Below are 15,643 nucleotides of genomic sequence, written 5' to 3'. Positions count from 1 at the left end.
CTCCAGTATCACAATCCTCCAGTACCTCTGCTGCTCTGATTGAACAAAATCTTTCAACCTTAGATAAAGAAAGAAAAATCAGAGTGTGTAAATGTGGACGTTGATAGGTTAATGTTTAATTTAGTAACAATTCTTAACAAATTTTAATATTTTTTAAACATAGATTGCATTGTGGGTGCAAAGAGAGACCTGTAGTTGTAGATGTTGTGAAGGAGAGCTTATGGTAAAGTCAATGATTTGTCCTAGAATGCTCATTTTAAGACAGGGTTTATCCTTAGACTTGTCCTTCTAATCAGGTTTTCTTCCATTCCTGAGGGAGTCATTTCTCACCTGGTTGCAGGCTGAATTTTCTTAATGCCTTTAGGGAACATTCAAACTATCCAGTACATTCTCTGCTTGCTGCTTCTGCCTTTAAAGATTTTCATTTTTCAGTACTGTAGGCAAAAAGGATATTTCACTGCTTTAGGTTCTGGGGAGAAAAAGGGTCTTCATATGGATGTTCTGTCACTTCAAACGTGTGCCAAATGGCTTAGCAGGATTGTCACCTTCTCCAGCATTAAATTCTTCAGCACTGTCTTTCCTCCCAGGATTGTCTCCTACCAGGCACTCTCACTGCTCGCCAAGTTAACAAGCAATGATGCACTTTTTGAAAACATTTGCAGAGAAATGCCTCCAAGGGGAAAAAAAAAATAATAATAAAAAAATCCTTCATCCTCCAGATTTCCTTCTCCTGAAACCATAATGCTACTCCTCCAAAGCTACAAAGCCAAATCCATCTGACTGTGTGAGTGCCAATACAAGACATTATCCTGTTTATATTAAAGACTGCTGTAAGTGAGCAGTGTGTCTTCCAGGCTGTTCTCATGGCAGTTTAGAAATGAAGCTGGCAAAACACAGCTGAGTTATGGGAGAAGAATCGTGGCAGTTTAACACAGCAAGTCTCAGGCCTCCTGCCAGTTGTAGGAAGCATCTCATAAAGCACTGCGAGGAAAATCACAGAGCCAGCATGCAAAAGTTTGCACTGGTTTCCAGGCCAAAGTTGCTAACGCTAACTATGAAGTCAAATGGAATCTGCAAACTGAAATGGTTAACCATGGGAATTTCTGTACATCAGCATAAGAAAGCAGTGTGGAAGCACTTACTTCCATTTACATAGTCTAACATTCTTTTCCTCACTTTAAAACCCCATGTAGACAAGCCTAATATGGTTATAAAATATCAAGATACCTTAAAGTTGTAAAAGACTGTATTTTAAATCCAGAGTAGTTTTAAAATCAGTTTCTTTTGGCCTTTTATGTATTACATCAGACAGCAAGAAATATTAAGTGTTTCAAATTAATCTAGTCATCTTGAGCAAGCACACAAATATATATTTTACAGAAGTTCTTAAAACATCTTTTTTTCCCATACATAGAACCCATGTGAGAACCCTGAGAAAAGAATAAGTTGTAAGCATGCATAACAACCACGCATCAGTTTAAAAACAATCGCTAAGCATGAAGGGGAGAGTTAAGGGAATATATGTGGAAACAGTAACTCTAAAAATCTGTGTTATTCTAGGTTTAAGTCCCAACATTATCATTATTTTAATGGTGTTTTATATGCTTTTGAGTAATAGTTTGTCCACATCCTGGCTTTTATTGAAGGAACTGCTTTAGCAGCATTTTTCCTGGCAATAATCTCTACTACAGTTGTGGTCACTTAATTAAACAATTTGGAAGTTTACTTTAAGTGACATTTAAAATTGAAATTTCAAGTGCATTATTCTACAATGTTCTCTCTTGGTATTGTTCAGTAAAATGTTGTATTCAAGGAAATCCATGAAATTACAATTCAAAGACTGTGATAAGAATGGATTAGTTTTGTAGCATTTTTAGCTCTCATTACAATTTTTGTTGCAAGACTAAGTCTACAGATTGAGTGTAAAGTATATCAGGCTTTAAGTTCAGCGATAAGTCATTGTTAGGACAGAGAATTTTGTGATAACACAGGCAGAAGATTAATCCACTCTGATGACAGCCTTACAAGTCTATGAGGAACAGAACACAGAGCAAGATTTATCCACCACATTGACAAGGACAGTAAGGGGAATGGGAAATAGAACAAAAATGAGTCTATTTGCATGACAACTTAAGACTATAATCATATGGTTCCACTCAAATCCTACAGTAATAGACCATAAAGAAAAAGCATAAACAAGGCACATCATTTAAAACTATATTGTACTCATCAACCTTTCCTGTGTCTGCAGAAAACATAATCAGGGAAGAAAAATTAATTTCAGTCTGCTCAATTACACTGTAAATGCAGAGGGGATACAACAGAATTGTTCAAACAAAGTTATTCATGTGGCTTTCATAAGTTTGAATAAATTCATTCTGCTCTGTATTCACAAAGATGACACTATCAGACTAGATTCCTCAGCTTGCATAAAGCAGTGCAGTTCCCTTGACTTCAGTGAGCTCAAAATCTTCTCAAATCTCCAAGGAAACTCTCATCTTGATACTGAGGCTTTGAAAATACTGAAATAAAAGATAAATTCAGATACCTAGGGGAGAATTTTAAAGGATGGAGATTGCAAAACAATGGTGAAATATAGAAGAGCAAATTTACATGTGCATCTTCTACAACCTGTAGTTCCCCAAAACACACTGGAATGCACACATCTATTTGTGTGCCCAGATATTTCCAGGATCATGGCTGTAATGCTGTCAGGAAGGGATTTGTGATCTGAAATCCAGCATATCATCATTTGAATTAAAACAACTGTGATGAGGGTTTAGGTTGTAACATATATAGTATATTGTGCATATACTATAAATCTATAGCTGTTTTTTCATTAAGTAACTTAAACAACGTATACTAAGGACATAGGCACTGACTAAATATGATGTCATTATTGGAGAGCTCTTAACTGCTTTGTCTAAAGGTTGAATGCAGAATTACATTAATTTAATCATGAACCCTTGCACTTTCTCATCTAAACAATGGAAACCATTTTAATTTCCTTTTGCTTTTAAATACAAGCATTTCTGTGAAGGAAGTTGCATATGAATACCTGCACGTCTGCTTTCCTGAAACCTTATGAAAAAGTTGTGTCATATGGTATAATCAGCACTGACTATGCCACATGCATACAGCAGTGGGTTTTGGAAATAATATTTATTTAAAATAGTTTATCCAAAGACATTCAAATTACTAAGTGAAGACTCCAGTGTACAAGCTCAAGCAGTATATATATAGCTTCATTGTATTTCAGTTCTTTTAAAGAACAAGCCCTATAGCCATGCATAAGCAAAATTTCTGTTAGCTTTAGCTTGCAGGGAGGAATTCATTCAGTAACTGCCCTGGTATACATGGGCATTTACATACTGAACTATATATGACTGAAGCAAATCATATTTCTTGCTGCTTTTTGAGCATTGCAGACTGTATTCCATTCTGTTTTCATCATTATACTAATGTGAAGAACAGACCTTAAAACAATTTAGGCTAATCACCCGACAGGCTAAATGGTCCTCTGTGAGTGTGGGTGGGTGGATGAGGACTTTGGCACCATCTATAAGCAGAGCTTAATGTGGAGCACAGATATGAATTTGCAAGTCTTCTTGTCCTTATATGTGTACTTAACACAATATCAATTCTACTTAAAACAATAAGGAGTAAAGGATGAGGAGAATCAAACTTCTTACCAGCTACATCTGTTTAAACCTCTTCTTGGTTTACAGAAGTCAAATCAATTTAATCCCTCTGCTATAACAATGTTTCCCATGCACTGTGTCAGTGTTGCATATTCCCTTCCTTATTCACCAGCTTTGCTTCTGTTTTCCCTTTCTGGTATCTATATGGGTTTCAAAGATAACCTTGATCTAGGTTACTTCTGCTGTACAATGCATAACAGAACCAGTAACAGCAGCACCCATTTTTAACTGCTATTGTAAAATATCTCATTCATTTATGACCTTGATTTATGACACATCTGATGATGTTTTAGAACACACAGGGTCACATTTTAAAAGCTGCCGTGCTTCACATGAGCAGTGCAATATCTACTATTTGGGTAAGATCAGCAGGGCCCCCACAAAGCCCAGTTACCTCCCTGGGGCTTTGTCTGGCTGTGTAACTGCAGGAGACAGCAGAGATGCATCAACTGGCAGTCTGTACCAGGTAGTATCCATACAACCAAACCGGGCCGAGACCCCATAATCTTTTACCAGATGGGACTGAACCAGAATGCCAGGATGCATGGAATAGTCAAGTTATAAGTGAAAACAGTTGGAAATATGGGACTGGTCAGGAGCCAGTACAGACAGCAACAAAGGGCTGGTCAGGACTACAGGTCTTTACTTGGCACTGGGTGGATGCTGATACAGATGATGAATGGGATGTGTCAGAAATGCCATTCTCTGCTTACATGTCCTTGTGTTAGATTGCTTCTGCACGAGAAGGGTTCTTCCAAAACATACACTTAGTTTCTGAGACTCTACTCCCTATCTAGTGAAATCCCTTCTGTCCCTGAAATGTGAGATTTGCCTATAAACAAACACATTGAATTTTGTTTGGAGGGATTATTTGTATATGGATGTAAGGTGAATTTCTTGCATGCATTTGCACTAGTAAATCTTTAGCACTTAACCATTTGCACAAAGTGAACAAGGAGTAGTCACAAATGCTGTCAAAATGGAATTTGCTTTTAACTTCAAATGAATATTCATGATAATTTCCTCTGCTATTTGCTCACCACTCATATTTAATGGGAAAATGGGATGAATAACAAGGTGCTGAAATTTGCTGACAATACACAATTATTTAAGTTAATATAAACCAAGGTGCAAAAATAGGAATTTCAGGAGGAACTAATAAAACCTGAGTGACTGAGTAACAAGGTACCAGATTAAGCTCAGTGCAGACAAGTACAAGACAATGAACATTGGAAGAAATCATTTGACCTACTTGTATGTATTGATGGGGCATGATTAGCTCTAACCTCTCTGAGAGAGATCCTGGTGTTAGGATAGATGAACTGTCCAGCAGCAGCAAGGAAGGGATAAAAGGCTGCAATCTTCTCCTGGGGAAGGGTGAGTCCACATCAGAAGGATCCTTTTGGTCCTACTTCAGCAGGCCTAATTTCACACAGATAGTAGAGACCTCTAGACCTCTATGCAGGGATGTAACTGAGAAGAAAAATCACTGGATTTATTATTTATAATTACTCTCTCTTATTGAGGACTGAATTACACACAGTTAATCTAAAAGGCAGCTTTGAAAAGACACAGTACAAATAAAAACACCCAGAGAAAAGGCAAACACATGAAAAGTGGCCTGAAGGATACAATTAAGCAAACAGTTAACTTTCGAAGTCAAAAGAGAATCAGTGACATACAAAATAATACGCAAATCTGTGATGGGCATAATCTGAGTAATCTTCAACACATGCCACAGTCCAGTAGCTAGGATTAGAGAACAAACAGAAAGGTTTAGCAATTAATAATTATGTTAAATTCAGATGCTAAGCTTTTCATTGAAGCAACTGAAACAAATTGTTGCAGTGGTGGTCTCTAGACGAGGGTCAAACCAGTATATTGGCAGGCTTTAATTTTCAACTGCTTCAACAGGACTTGCCAGAGCTCCAACCATCAGTGTGGTACACTGCAGGAACATGAGTCTGTAGCCTGAAGAATTATATGAGAAAATGGCCATCATCACTGTCCCCATTGCAGCAACAAAGCGTAAACTTTTCTGCAAACTGCTACCAACTCACTGCTACATAGTAAGGGTCAAGAGACCCTTTCTAGAGCCAGTCCACATGAACATCACAGCTTGCCAGGTGACTTGGAGTGCTAGAAAAGCAATCACAAAAGTAATTACAGGGATACTTAAGGACCTGTCCCTTTCTTTCCTTCTGCTTTTCTCTCCACCAGACCATTGTCCACATTATCTTTGAGTGCAGTGACTTGTGCTCTACGGGGTGGTGCCAACTTTCCTTCTAACCTTGAAGCTTCCCAGTGAGCTACAACATTCCTGAAACCTGGAATGAAAGGGATGATATCACAGATTAAAAATATTACAAAATAAGTGGTGTCTTGGCCAATGCATCACAGAGAACTTTCTGCCTACAGAAAAAGTCAGCGATGGTAATTGTTTTTAACACATTTTTTTTTTGACTTATAGCACTCTTGGCAGTTCATAGGATGTACTCTAAGTCCTAAATGGTCATCCAATATTTTCCTCCTCTGAGTATTATTTTGTTTCCCAAATACAGTCCTCGTGCATTTTTCTTTCTGCAACGGTTCTCAGATAGGAAGTGCACAAATTCCTAAGGAGTGACTGAGAGGAAGGAAGAGGCTGGGGGGAGGTGGGTGAGGCGGGAATGGGGGCAAGGGGAAGAGGGCTCTGGCCACACAGAAAGGACACACAGAACACAAAAGCAGCAGACAGGTAGGGCTACCAGGAGATGTTAACTGAGACATTTGTAACTGTGAGGAGCTGAGAAGATGAAAAAGAGCATCTTTCATCGCAGAATTTTGCATACCTCATCTGACCACAGCCTTCTGAATCCCTGTGGCAATAACAAGCTGGCCACACCTCCTCCTCTGCTCCTTGTGGGCTTGCATCTCTGCAAGGTACAGGCCCAGGGCAGATGGAAGTTCCTGGGAAGTACTGGACCAAATCCCAATATCCTTGCTTAGGATCTATAGACACAGAAGTTAAGAGACACAGAAGTTAATTCAAGAAGGACTGAAATTTATAATAAAGTTTATAATTTAAACTTGTTTGGCAGTCTGTTGCCTGGCAAGTAGAAAGACTTGGTGTATTTATAGGATATTGGCCTGTGTGGAATATTGATCCAAATGTTGAAAGGGTATACACCTGGACAGGTTGACAATGACTGTCATTACTTCATGTCTAAGACTGCATGTTAGAATAACAAGAAGAGTCAAAACTCTTATCCCATGTAATGAGACAAAGAAGAGACACTTGTCCTCTAGGAGCTACTCTGGTTGTCTGGTGGTTAATATATTAGCACTTCTAATATAAAATGAGTGTGGATTGAAAGCAACTGGTAATCAGGCATTTCACTTGTGTAATTATTCATGGGTATCTCTCTATTGCTCCTGAAGAGATGTGACTATCATTAGATCTACCATAGAATGACCAGTCCCAGGAGAACATAAATAGACAAGAGAAACAAATTACTTTATCCCTTATAGCTGTGAAGATATTTTTACCCAATCTGTACATGTATATCTCTTCTGTATTATAGCAGATGTGGAAATGGAGCCCAGTTTCAGGGTAGTTGATATGGCTTTTAGAAACATTGCATTCAGTTTAAAATCCCTTATTTCATGACTTCACCCAAGGTAAAACAAAGAGCAGCAAGAAACTGGCTCTGAACACTGAAATATTTAATTTCTTTCAGACGGACATAGCTACGCAGCTTTAGAAGGATGTGTGCACGCATATGTTTGTGTGTTTATAGCTTCAGAGTTGCCTAGAGTTACATCTTCCCAAGAGATATATTCAGACCTGCATGCTCAGGTGGAATATGATGTTTGCACACAAAATAATAAGGATTCGTGAGGCACTCAGACAGGAAGGTGAGGTGAAGCTGTTATAAAGCAGATGCTAACACTGCTCTTTTGGCAGAGTCCTACCTGAGGTAGGATGCTCTGTAATAGGCTAGTCTGTGTCCTAAAGATGTTTTCCCTGGATTATTTTTTATTTGAATATAATTTTAACCAACCACAGAAATACGTTATTTGGAACTGACATCAAGTGCATTTTCAACTGTATCCAGTTTTTATTGACTAGAAACAAACTATAAGTGCTCTAGTGACTAGGATAAATGAAGCATATCTGAAGTAGCTTTAAAACCATTTAATTCTTGAAGTGATAGGATTTGGTTTGGAAACAATAAATTAATTCGATATATTTATAAAAAATAAAAATAAAGAAAGAAAAAAAGAAAAATAAAAATAATAAATAAATAATAATAATAAAAAAAAAAAAACAGCAAGAAAAAACAGCAAGTATCAGAGATAAAGATTTATCTAAGACATTTGGGCATCCTCAATCTGTTTTACATCTCATTTTCTTTTTGGCAGAAAACTAGGATATTCAAGTAAACAGTCATTTGCCAAAAATAATGTAAAGGCCAAAAGGAAAGATCAGGGTCATCTTTTTATTATTGGGATTAAGTATTCATCAGCCCAGTTCAGTAACAGATACATATATGTGCTTATGTGATAGAGATAAATACGTGAGTGCGTGCATGCAAGTGCTTGTGGCTGTTCTGCACGTACTGAGTGGATTATATTGAAGTATACTGCTGATGGGTTAGATACCAGAGGCTGAGAGTGCTGAATATATGTGGAGCTGAACAGCAAGGAGGCTGAAGATGTATGAACCTTACCTGGAGCTTTCAGGATCTCTCAGTGTGATACACACTCTCACCAACCCCTCTCAAAATAATTCATAGTGGTCTGAAAGTGGGGTCAGCAACCTATGGCAGATACATTTGTAAGATGCCCATCAGATGGCAGCTTTTGGCTCTTGCTAGGTATCCAGTGGCATACATACTTAACATGTAATTTGAGAAAGAAATATACTTCCTACACACTTGTTTATCCCCATTGTAATATAAAACTGTAAATGTGGTGAGACTCTTAGGTATATGCTCAGCTAAGCAGTCCAAATTTGATTGCTCCAAAGGCATAAATCTGTCTTTAATGCAGTAGATTGTGATTACGTTCATTTGAAGGAAATAATACAATACTAGTTTTGTTCAGTTTTTGTTCTTTTGTTGATGCTATAGGCAGCTTCAGTAATGAAAGGAGTTGCTCTATCTTTATCTTTTGTGACTAGGTTCTTGGAAGTGTTAACTTCCCTTCCTCATTAGCTGTGGGTGTTAGTTCCATAGCATTGTCTGCATAATCAGCATCCCAATTACCTTTAAAATCATTGAGAATACATTTCTACAGGATACAAAGCTAGCAAAATATCCAGTAATTTCTATGAGTGGGCTGATGTCTTCCTACCAGTTCACCAGTAAAAACCCAAATTGAGAAATCTACAGACAGACATAAGATATTGCAATCACAATGATCAGTAATCAAAAATGTGTGATTTGAAGTCAAGCATGTTAACGTGTGCATATTCACTTATTTATGCCCTCCTAACTCAGCCTTACAAAGACAAATTAGCCCATTTATAAAACGAATTGCACATTTAAGTATAGGATCAGGTCTCTGTTTCCACTGTGTAATAATGGAAAGGCGTTTTTTGGAGTGTTTCCACAAACCATTTATTTTTAATGCTTCTTTATTTTAAAGCAAACCGGGATGGATTCTTCTGTACTGATATTCAACATTCCTGTATACATTTTATTTAGTTTTGACATATTCTTCAGTTTTCCAGGAATATGCATGTTTGTGCATGTTTCTTCTCTCTGCCTGTAAAGACAGACACCCATCAATACTTCACTTCTGTCACATCTCAATATTTTTTTCTGAGCATATTTTGAAAAGTTTGACAGCACAAATTTGAAAGTGTCTGCTTTCTCATGTGTTCACCTGCTTGTTTAACTCCTTATCCCTATATGCCAGTAGATAGTATCAGTAAATCCTCCTGGTTTAATCTCCAAAATGTCTCAGAAATCTTCCCTTTCCTCTTCTTCTCCTCATAAAATCTTTGTCAAGTCCATCCTTCTCCACATCCATGCCTATTGCGACCTTGCTGTCTTCAGACTCTAACTGACACTCACATTAGCCAGTTTTTAAAGTAGTCTCATGCAAAAGTAATCCATTGCTCTCAGTGTTGAGATCTCATTAAGATATTCCTAAATCCCCCTTCTTTACTGTCTCCCTATTGCCTTCCAAATCTGATCAAAGCTCCTTTTATCACCCAAAGTTCCTCTTGACCTAACCTTCTTTGTTGTGTCCTTCTTGTGCTGTTCTTCCTCATCTTTCTTCTTTACTTGCTTCCTCCTCACCCATTGCCAGTTATAATGTAAACTGTTTGACAATTAGACCTGTGCACCTTCTTTCACTTTGTCCACTGTACCTGACAGTAGAGTTATTCAGCAATGCTGTTGCAGGTGGAAAGGGTCCTGACAAAAGGTTTGTACCTTGGACTATGAAAAAAGCAAGTTAGCATATACTTTTCTTGTAAAAATTAAAGATGTTTGCCTTCTTATACAGAGGTTTTGGTTTTGTCTGTCATCTACAATTTCTCCTATATGCCTAAGCCTTGAATCATAATATGAATTAAAATTCTTACTATAAATTTACTAACGCTATGATTCAAGAAACTGCTTTCCAACCTGTCTCTCTGAATACCCCTTGCAGAAAGGAGAAACTGAAACATTTGTCTCCGACTTTCCAAAAATGTGTTTTCAATGCTTAAGGTCTGAATTTTAGGTTGTAACGTATTGCTGTCTGTCTTACTCTTAAACATCTTGATTAGCTTGATTTGAGGGAATAAAAAGACACAGGACAAATAGATGTAATTGCAGTATTATAGGCTTTCCACACCAGACCTTTATGAGTCAACTGCAATTTGGCACCAGGATCTGCAAGTTAGTGCAGACAAGCCAAGCTCTCGATACAGCATGAAGGACAGGACAAGCAGATCAAAGCTTCTGTTGATTCATCTGACTTTCTGTTCCTCTGTGTCTTTGCACATTAGATTATGGGAAAGCTTAACAAGCTTCTTCCTTTCTTCCCCTTTAAGTCCTCCCCCCTACACACAAAGTCAAACAAGAGAAAAACAGCCTTCCTACACCCTGGACCCTTTGTTCATTATTCTGTGGTTCATCGAAAATTAACATCCGGTTACTGGAGCTTCCTCTCTCTTTGCCAAGGTGCTACATAAGTACTTTGTGCCAGCTAGACACCTACGTGCTGTTTCTACATGCCTCACTCCTCCCTGGCCTGAGCAGATGTTAACCCATTCAACTCTAGCCAGCAAAAATAATGACGCAGGAAAATAATAGTGAGCAAACAATTCATAACAGAGCTAGAAAAAAATGTTGCCAGATCCACATCCATGAATATTTTTTATAAGCAAGCTGATGCCTCCCCATCTGCTGCCTACCAAAATCTCAACTTGAAAAATTCATAGTCAGACGTGAGATATTTTAACCACAATTATGTTCTACAGCTTCATCCATTTTGTTTACTTAGAGAGATTCTCCAGTCTTCCAGGAGCATGTCTGTTCGTTCGTTTCCCTTTGCTTTGAATCTATGAAGACTGACATACATCAATTCTAAAGCTTTACAGCGTTTCAGTGCATAAGTTGTCATCCCCAGGAAGCTGGGAAATGATGGCATGCACATCATCCAAAACTACATTAGTATCGTTGTATCAAGTATCATTGATTAGGATGCTATAATTGCTTTCATGTTTAACAAAAAGACATGCCAAATGCTTTACCAAATTTGCTATATTTTTATACAACACCCCACTCCAGTTCCATGAATCTGCAGAAACTTTTTCTTCCTCCGCTCCTGAGATTCCCGGCCATACAATTGCTTTCCTGCCTCTTTCCTCCCTGCCAATATCTCTTTGTTTTCCTCACAAAGCAGAGTTCAGTGGATTTCCTGTACCTCCTTACAGGCCATTACCCTTAAAGCAACATTTCTTGGCTGCAGAAAGGATCTATCTCAAAACTGAAGAAAGCTCTAGGAAAATCACAGTCAGGCAGGATTGCCTAAAAAAAAAGGGTCTTGGGGCTTACCAGGAAAAGGTGGAAGGAAGCATGTAGCCCCTTACCTCTGAGTTTGTAAACCCTAGCTAGTTACTAATCTCTTCCACATCTTCCTCACCCTCCCTGATTTGTTTCACCATCCTTCTATTGCTCCTTCACTCGTTCTGACAGGAGGCTACCGTTCATCCCTTCCATTCTCTTCCTCCCTCTATCCTAAGAACTCTCCCAAAAACTTCCTCTAATCCATGCTCCTCTAACTTATTCACTCCTGCATCTTTTCTGACACCTCCTGTGAGACCCAGACTGCTGCTTCTTTTACTTTCTCATTTACTCCTTTCTCATTTATTCCCTACTGGTCAGAACACCAGGTTCTCAGCCCCTCCCAGCCCTCCATGTCCTGCTTGTGAGTCTCAGTATCTTTTGGGAACGCGAAGCTCAGGATAAAGGGCAGTGTCAGGGCAGCACTTGCACAAAGACATCATTTTCCTAATAGGCATGTGTGCATATTTTGCACATGGTGGTACATTTTAAGGCAGAGAGTTTTTTTCTGTGACACGGGGGCTCTGCACCAGGCGCCACGCAGCAACGGCAACACCAATGAAACTGCTTCCATTCCTAGGTAGGTGAAATCTCCTTCCCAAGGGACTGAGTGGCAAGTGGGAAGGGAGTGGGGTCTTGCAGGACAATCTATGGGGACAGCTGTGCTGGGGCTGGAGAGAAATGAGTGTGTTGGAGGTAATGGAAGGCTGCTTGTACAAGGACTCAAGGTCCACAGAGCTGTGACTTGTGCTGGTTGCTACAGGCTTCCGTAATCCCACTGTTATGGTTGTCCGAAAACCAAATCCCACAAATGCCAGTCTTTGTCTCATTGTTGGTTTTATTCTGTAAAAACAGAAATATTGTGGGTTTCAGTGTTTTTTGTTTGGCTGGTTTGTTGGTTTTGGTTTTATCTTAAATCCCTCTCTCACTCTCTGCTTGGGAGATTTTTAGATTTCACTTGTTATGAACACTAAAATGGCAACAGAATCCTACAGTTTTCTGTTTTAATCTTTGAGAGATTGTCTCCTCTTTCAAAAACAGAGAAGATGAAACTTAGTGATACATAAATTGATTTGGATTATATATAGTTGTTAAAAAAATGTGTGTGACTTTTAATCTTTTGAATTTTTCATGAAATTTTAATTTGTTCAAGAAAACAACACCTCAATGAGATTTCCTGAAGCAATGAAACCTATAACTGTAACACTAGGCTAGCAAATATCCAAAATAATATTTGGGTAGGGAAAAGCAGAACTGCAGGGGAAGACAGCAACTAAAATGGGCTTCATGTTCTGCAACTTTCATTATGTCTAGCTAACCATTTATAAAGAGCAAATTCAGAAACTTACTTTCCCTTCTGAGTTAACTGCCTCATTTCTAACCCATTATGGGGTGTGTATAATTATTCAGTGAGCTGTTAGTTTTCTCACAGGGAGAGGTTCCTTTCTTTTCTTTGTGTTGGAAACTATATGCATTCATACAATGAGAAAGTAGTTATATCATGTGGGAATTGTTCAGCGGATAGAAAAAAGAAGGCAGTACCTTTATAACATAGAAATGGTATTTTAAGAGACTACTTTTAAATAATTTGGAGACATTTTTAAACCCTAATGCCACAATGTTGTAAACACTGTGACATGTCAATTTAATCTCTCAGACCATGCATGTGTGTAAGCAACATATGTATGGAAATGCTTATAAAAGTTAAATGATCTTGGGAACCCTCTGTGATATTTTCACTTGATATGTGTAGGGCAGTTTGTATTACACTCCATATATAATTCAGAGTACAAATAAATGTCCGTGCTTTAGTGGAAAGTAATAAAAATATTTGAAAGCCTTTCAAACATTTTCCTCAGATCACTGAGTAACTTCTACATTGTTTACCAATTTAATACTAGCTGAACATATACGCAAGTTCTTATTCTCCCATGTCTGCTGTTGCTAGCCCGAGTAGTTTCACTAGAGACCACTGCTGTTGATGGCCATATCCCCATCCTGCAATACAGCTGACTCTGTGATGACATTACGTTTATAGAAATATCCCAATTTCATGGAAACCTTTTGCACAGATTTGATTTTAGAGGTCAGTATGAAGCTTTCAAATAAAGAAACAAATATGGTTTTCCTTTGTTCCAGTTCTGGTTTCCAGTCTGCTGGACTATGGCTACACTACTGCAAGCTGCAACATGACATGCCACAAAGATGCACGTTGTGAAGTTCAGGGTGGGACACAAGGTTGCTTTTGCGCCCAAGGATATACAGGAAATGGCATAACCTTCTGTTACGGTAAATAGATTTTGCCTATATGTATTTCTGTGATGTGCTTGCTTGAAAAGAATACTCAAGAGCCCATTAACTGAAGGATTAAACTTCATGGTACAACACCTTATGATAGCATGCTGTCAATGCCAAAAATTAAGGTTTTTGCAGTTTCTGAGAAATTCTACAGAAATTCTACAGCCTCAAGCTACTATTTTAACATGGCATAACATGCATCTCAGTTGTATACGACCTGTTTTCCAGCTTCAGTCTTGGTGCATTATGGTTCCATAGAGATGCTGATGTATCTTCTCTGATTTAGTTTCAGCAATTGCCCTTGTGACTTCAGACTTCTAAGGCTTGGGGTTGACACAACTGCTATTTTATAACCTGCACATCTCATCCATATACACACAGTAGTAGCTCACTCTTCCCAGCTGCTAATCATGATTAAAAAACTACTGTTCCTGAGCTATGATAGAAGACTGAGGAGGTGTGTGCACCATGGGGAAATGCCCACATGTGAAGCTAATATTCATTTTTCCACTTCGGCTGCTAGCAAGGGAAAAATGCCAGAAATCCTCCAGAGGGGTCTGCTTCTGGATGTGTTTGTCTTCCATCCAAATAAAATTATATTTTCCCCTTCTTCATTTTTGAGTTGTCCTCTATTATGTGTAGCTCTAATTCTTATTTCCACTGCTAAATGAATATTGTCAGTTTTTAGTGTCCTGAGAAATAGTTATGAATATTAACCAGCCATTTAGTTAGTTTTTGTGTTTCATGCATCTTGGGAGATTAAGCAGTAATGGGCACTTCAGTTTAGTATGAGCAGAGACAAGCTCCCCACCTTTAGTTTTTTGTTTGTTTGTTTGTTTGTTGTATGGATCATTCACTATGGTATATTTGGAAGCCTGTTTATTGGAAAATTTAGAATGCAAAGACATCCTCATAAGAAAGCTGACTAGCTTTTTATAAACTTGGAATATTTAGACAGAAGTTTTGCAGTCTAAAATAAAAAACAATAAGGAATCACAAAATTGTAGAATAATTTAGTTTGAAAGAGACCTCTAGAAGTCATCTGGTCCACTTCTCATTCAAAACAGAACCAACTTGGGGTTTCTTGGGGCTTCAGCCAAGTTTTGAGCATCTCCAAGGATGAAGATTGCACACATCTCTGGACTGGCTGTTCTACTGGCTGACTACCATAACTTTGAAAACATTTAACCGATCCTAGCTGGAGTCTTTCTTGTTGTAACTTCTGCTCTCAAATGCATTCATCCCTTACTAAATTTCCAAGAATAGCTTAGCTTCATCTTCTCTATGAACTCCGTGACCGCCCCCCATTAGGTACCTGTAGATGGCAATAAGATTTCTCCTTTTCCTGTTCTTAAGTCTGAACAAACCCTGTTTTCCTAGCTGCTTCTTTGCATCACATGCCATGTAGTCAATAAACATATTTCTTTAATACAATGCTAAACTTGCCATAAATATAGGTCAGTCTTGTATACACCACATTGTCAGTAATTTTCTAGAAAGTTGTGATTATGCGTCATCAACTTAAGTTACAAAAAACGTAACTGTTGTCCCTCATTGATATTATTAAACTCATAAATTATGTATGTCAAGTATGGCATT

The 15,643-nt window shown here is 38.2% G+C and overlaps 1 protein-coding gene across 3 annotated transcripts in view; it reads left to right on the top strand.

Annotated features, from left to right (window-relative positions):
* The first annotated feature begins 11,646 nt into the window (after window positions 1–11,646).
* The window catches only part of ADGRL4 (adhesion G protein-coupled receptor L4), a 75,176-nt gene continuing 71,179 nt past the window's right edge, over window positions 11,647–15,643 (top strand). For all 3 annotated transcript variants that reach the window (XM_032192598.1, XM_032192599.1, XM_032192597.1), the window contains exons 1-2: window positions 11,647–12,326; window positions 13,886–14,035. In XM_032192598.1, the coding sequence (XP_032048489.1) occupies window positions 12,305–12,326; window positions 13,886–14,035 (172 nt within the window). In that variant the 5' untranslated portion in view covers window positions 11,647–12,304. The remainder of the gene's footprint in view (window positions 12,327–13,885; window positions 14,036–15,643) is intronic.

This window comes from Aythya fuligula, chromosome 8 (assembly GCF_009819795.1).
Source record: "Aythya fuligula isolate bAytFul2 chromosome 8, bAytFul2.pri, whole genome shotgun sequence".
NCBI lineage: Eukaryota > Metazoa > Chordata > Aves > Anseriformes > Anatidae > Aythya > Aythya fuligula.
Note: the sequence above shows the minus strand (reverse complement) of the source record. Positions and strands in the feature narration are given on the sequence as shown.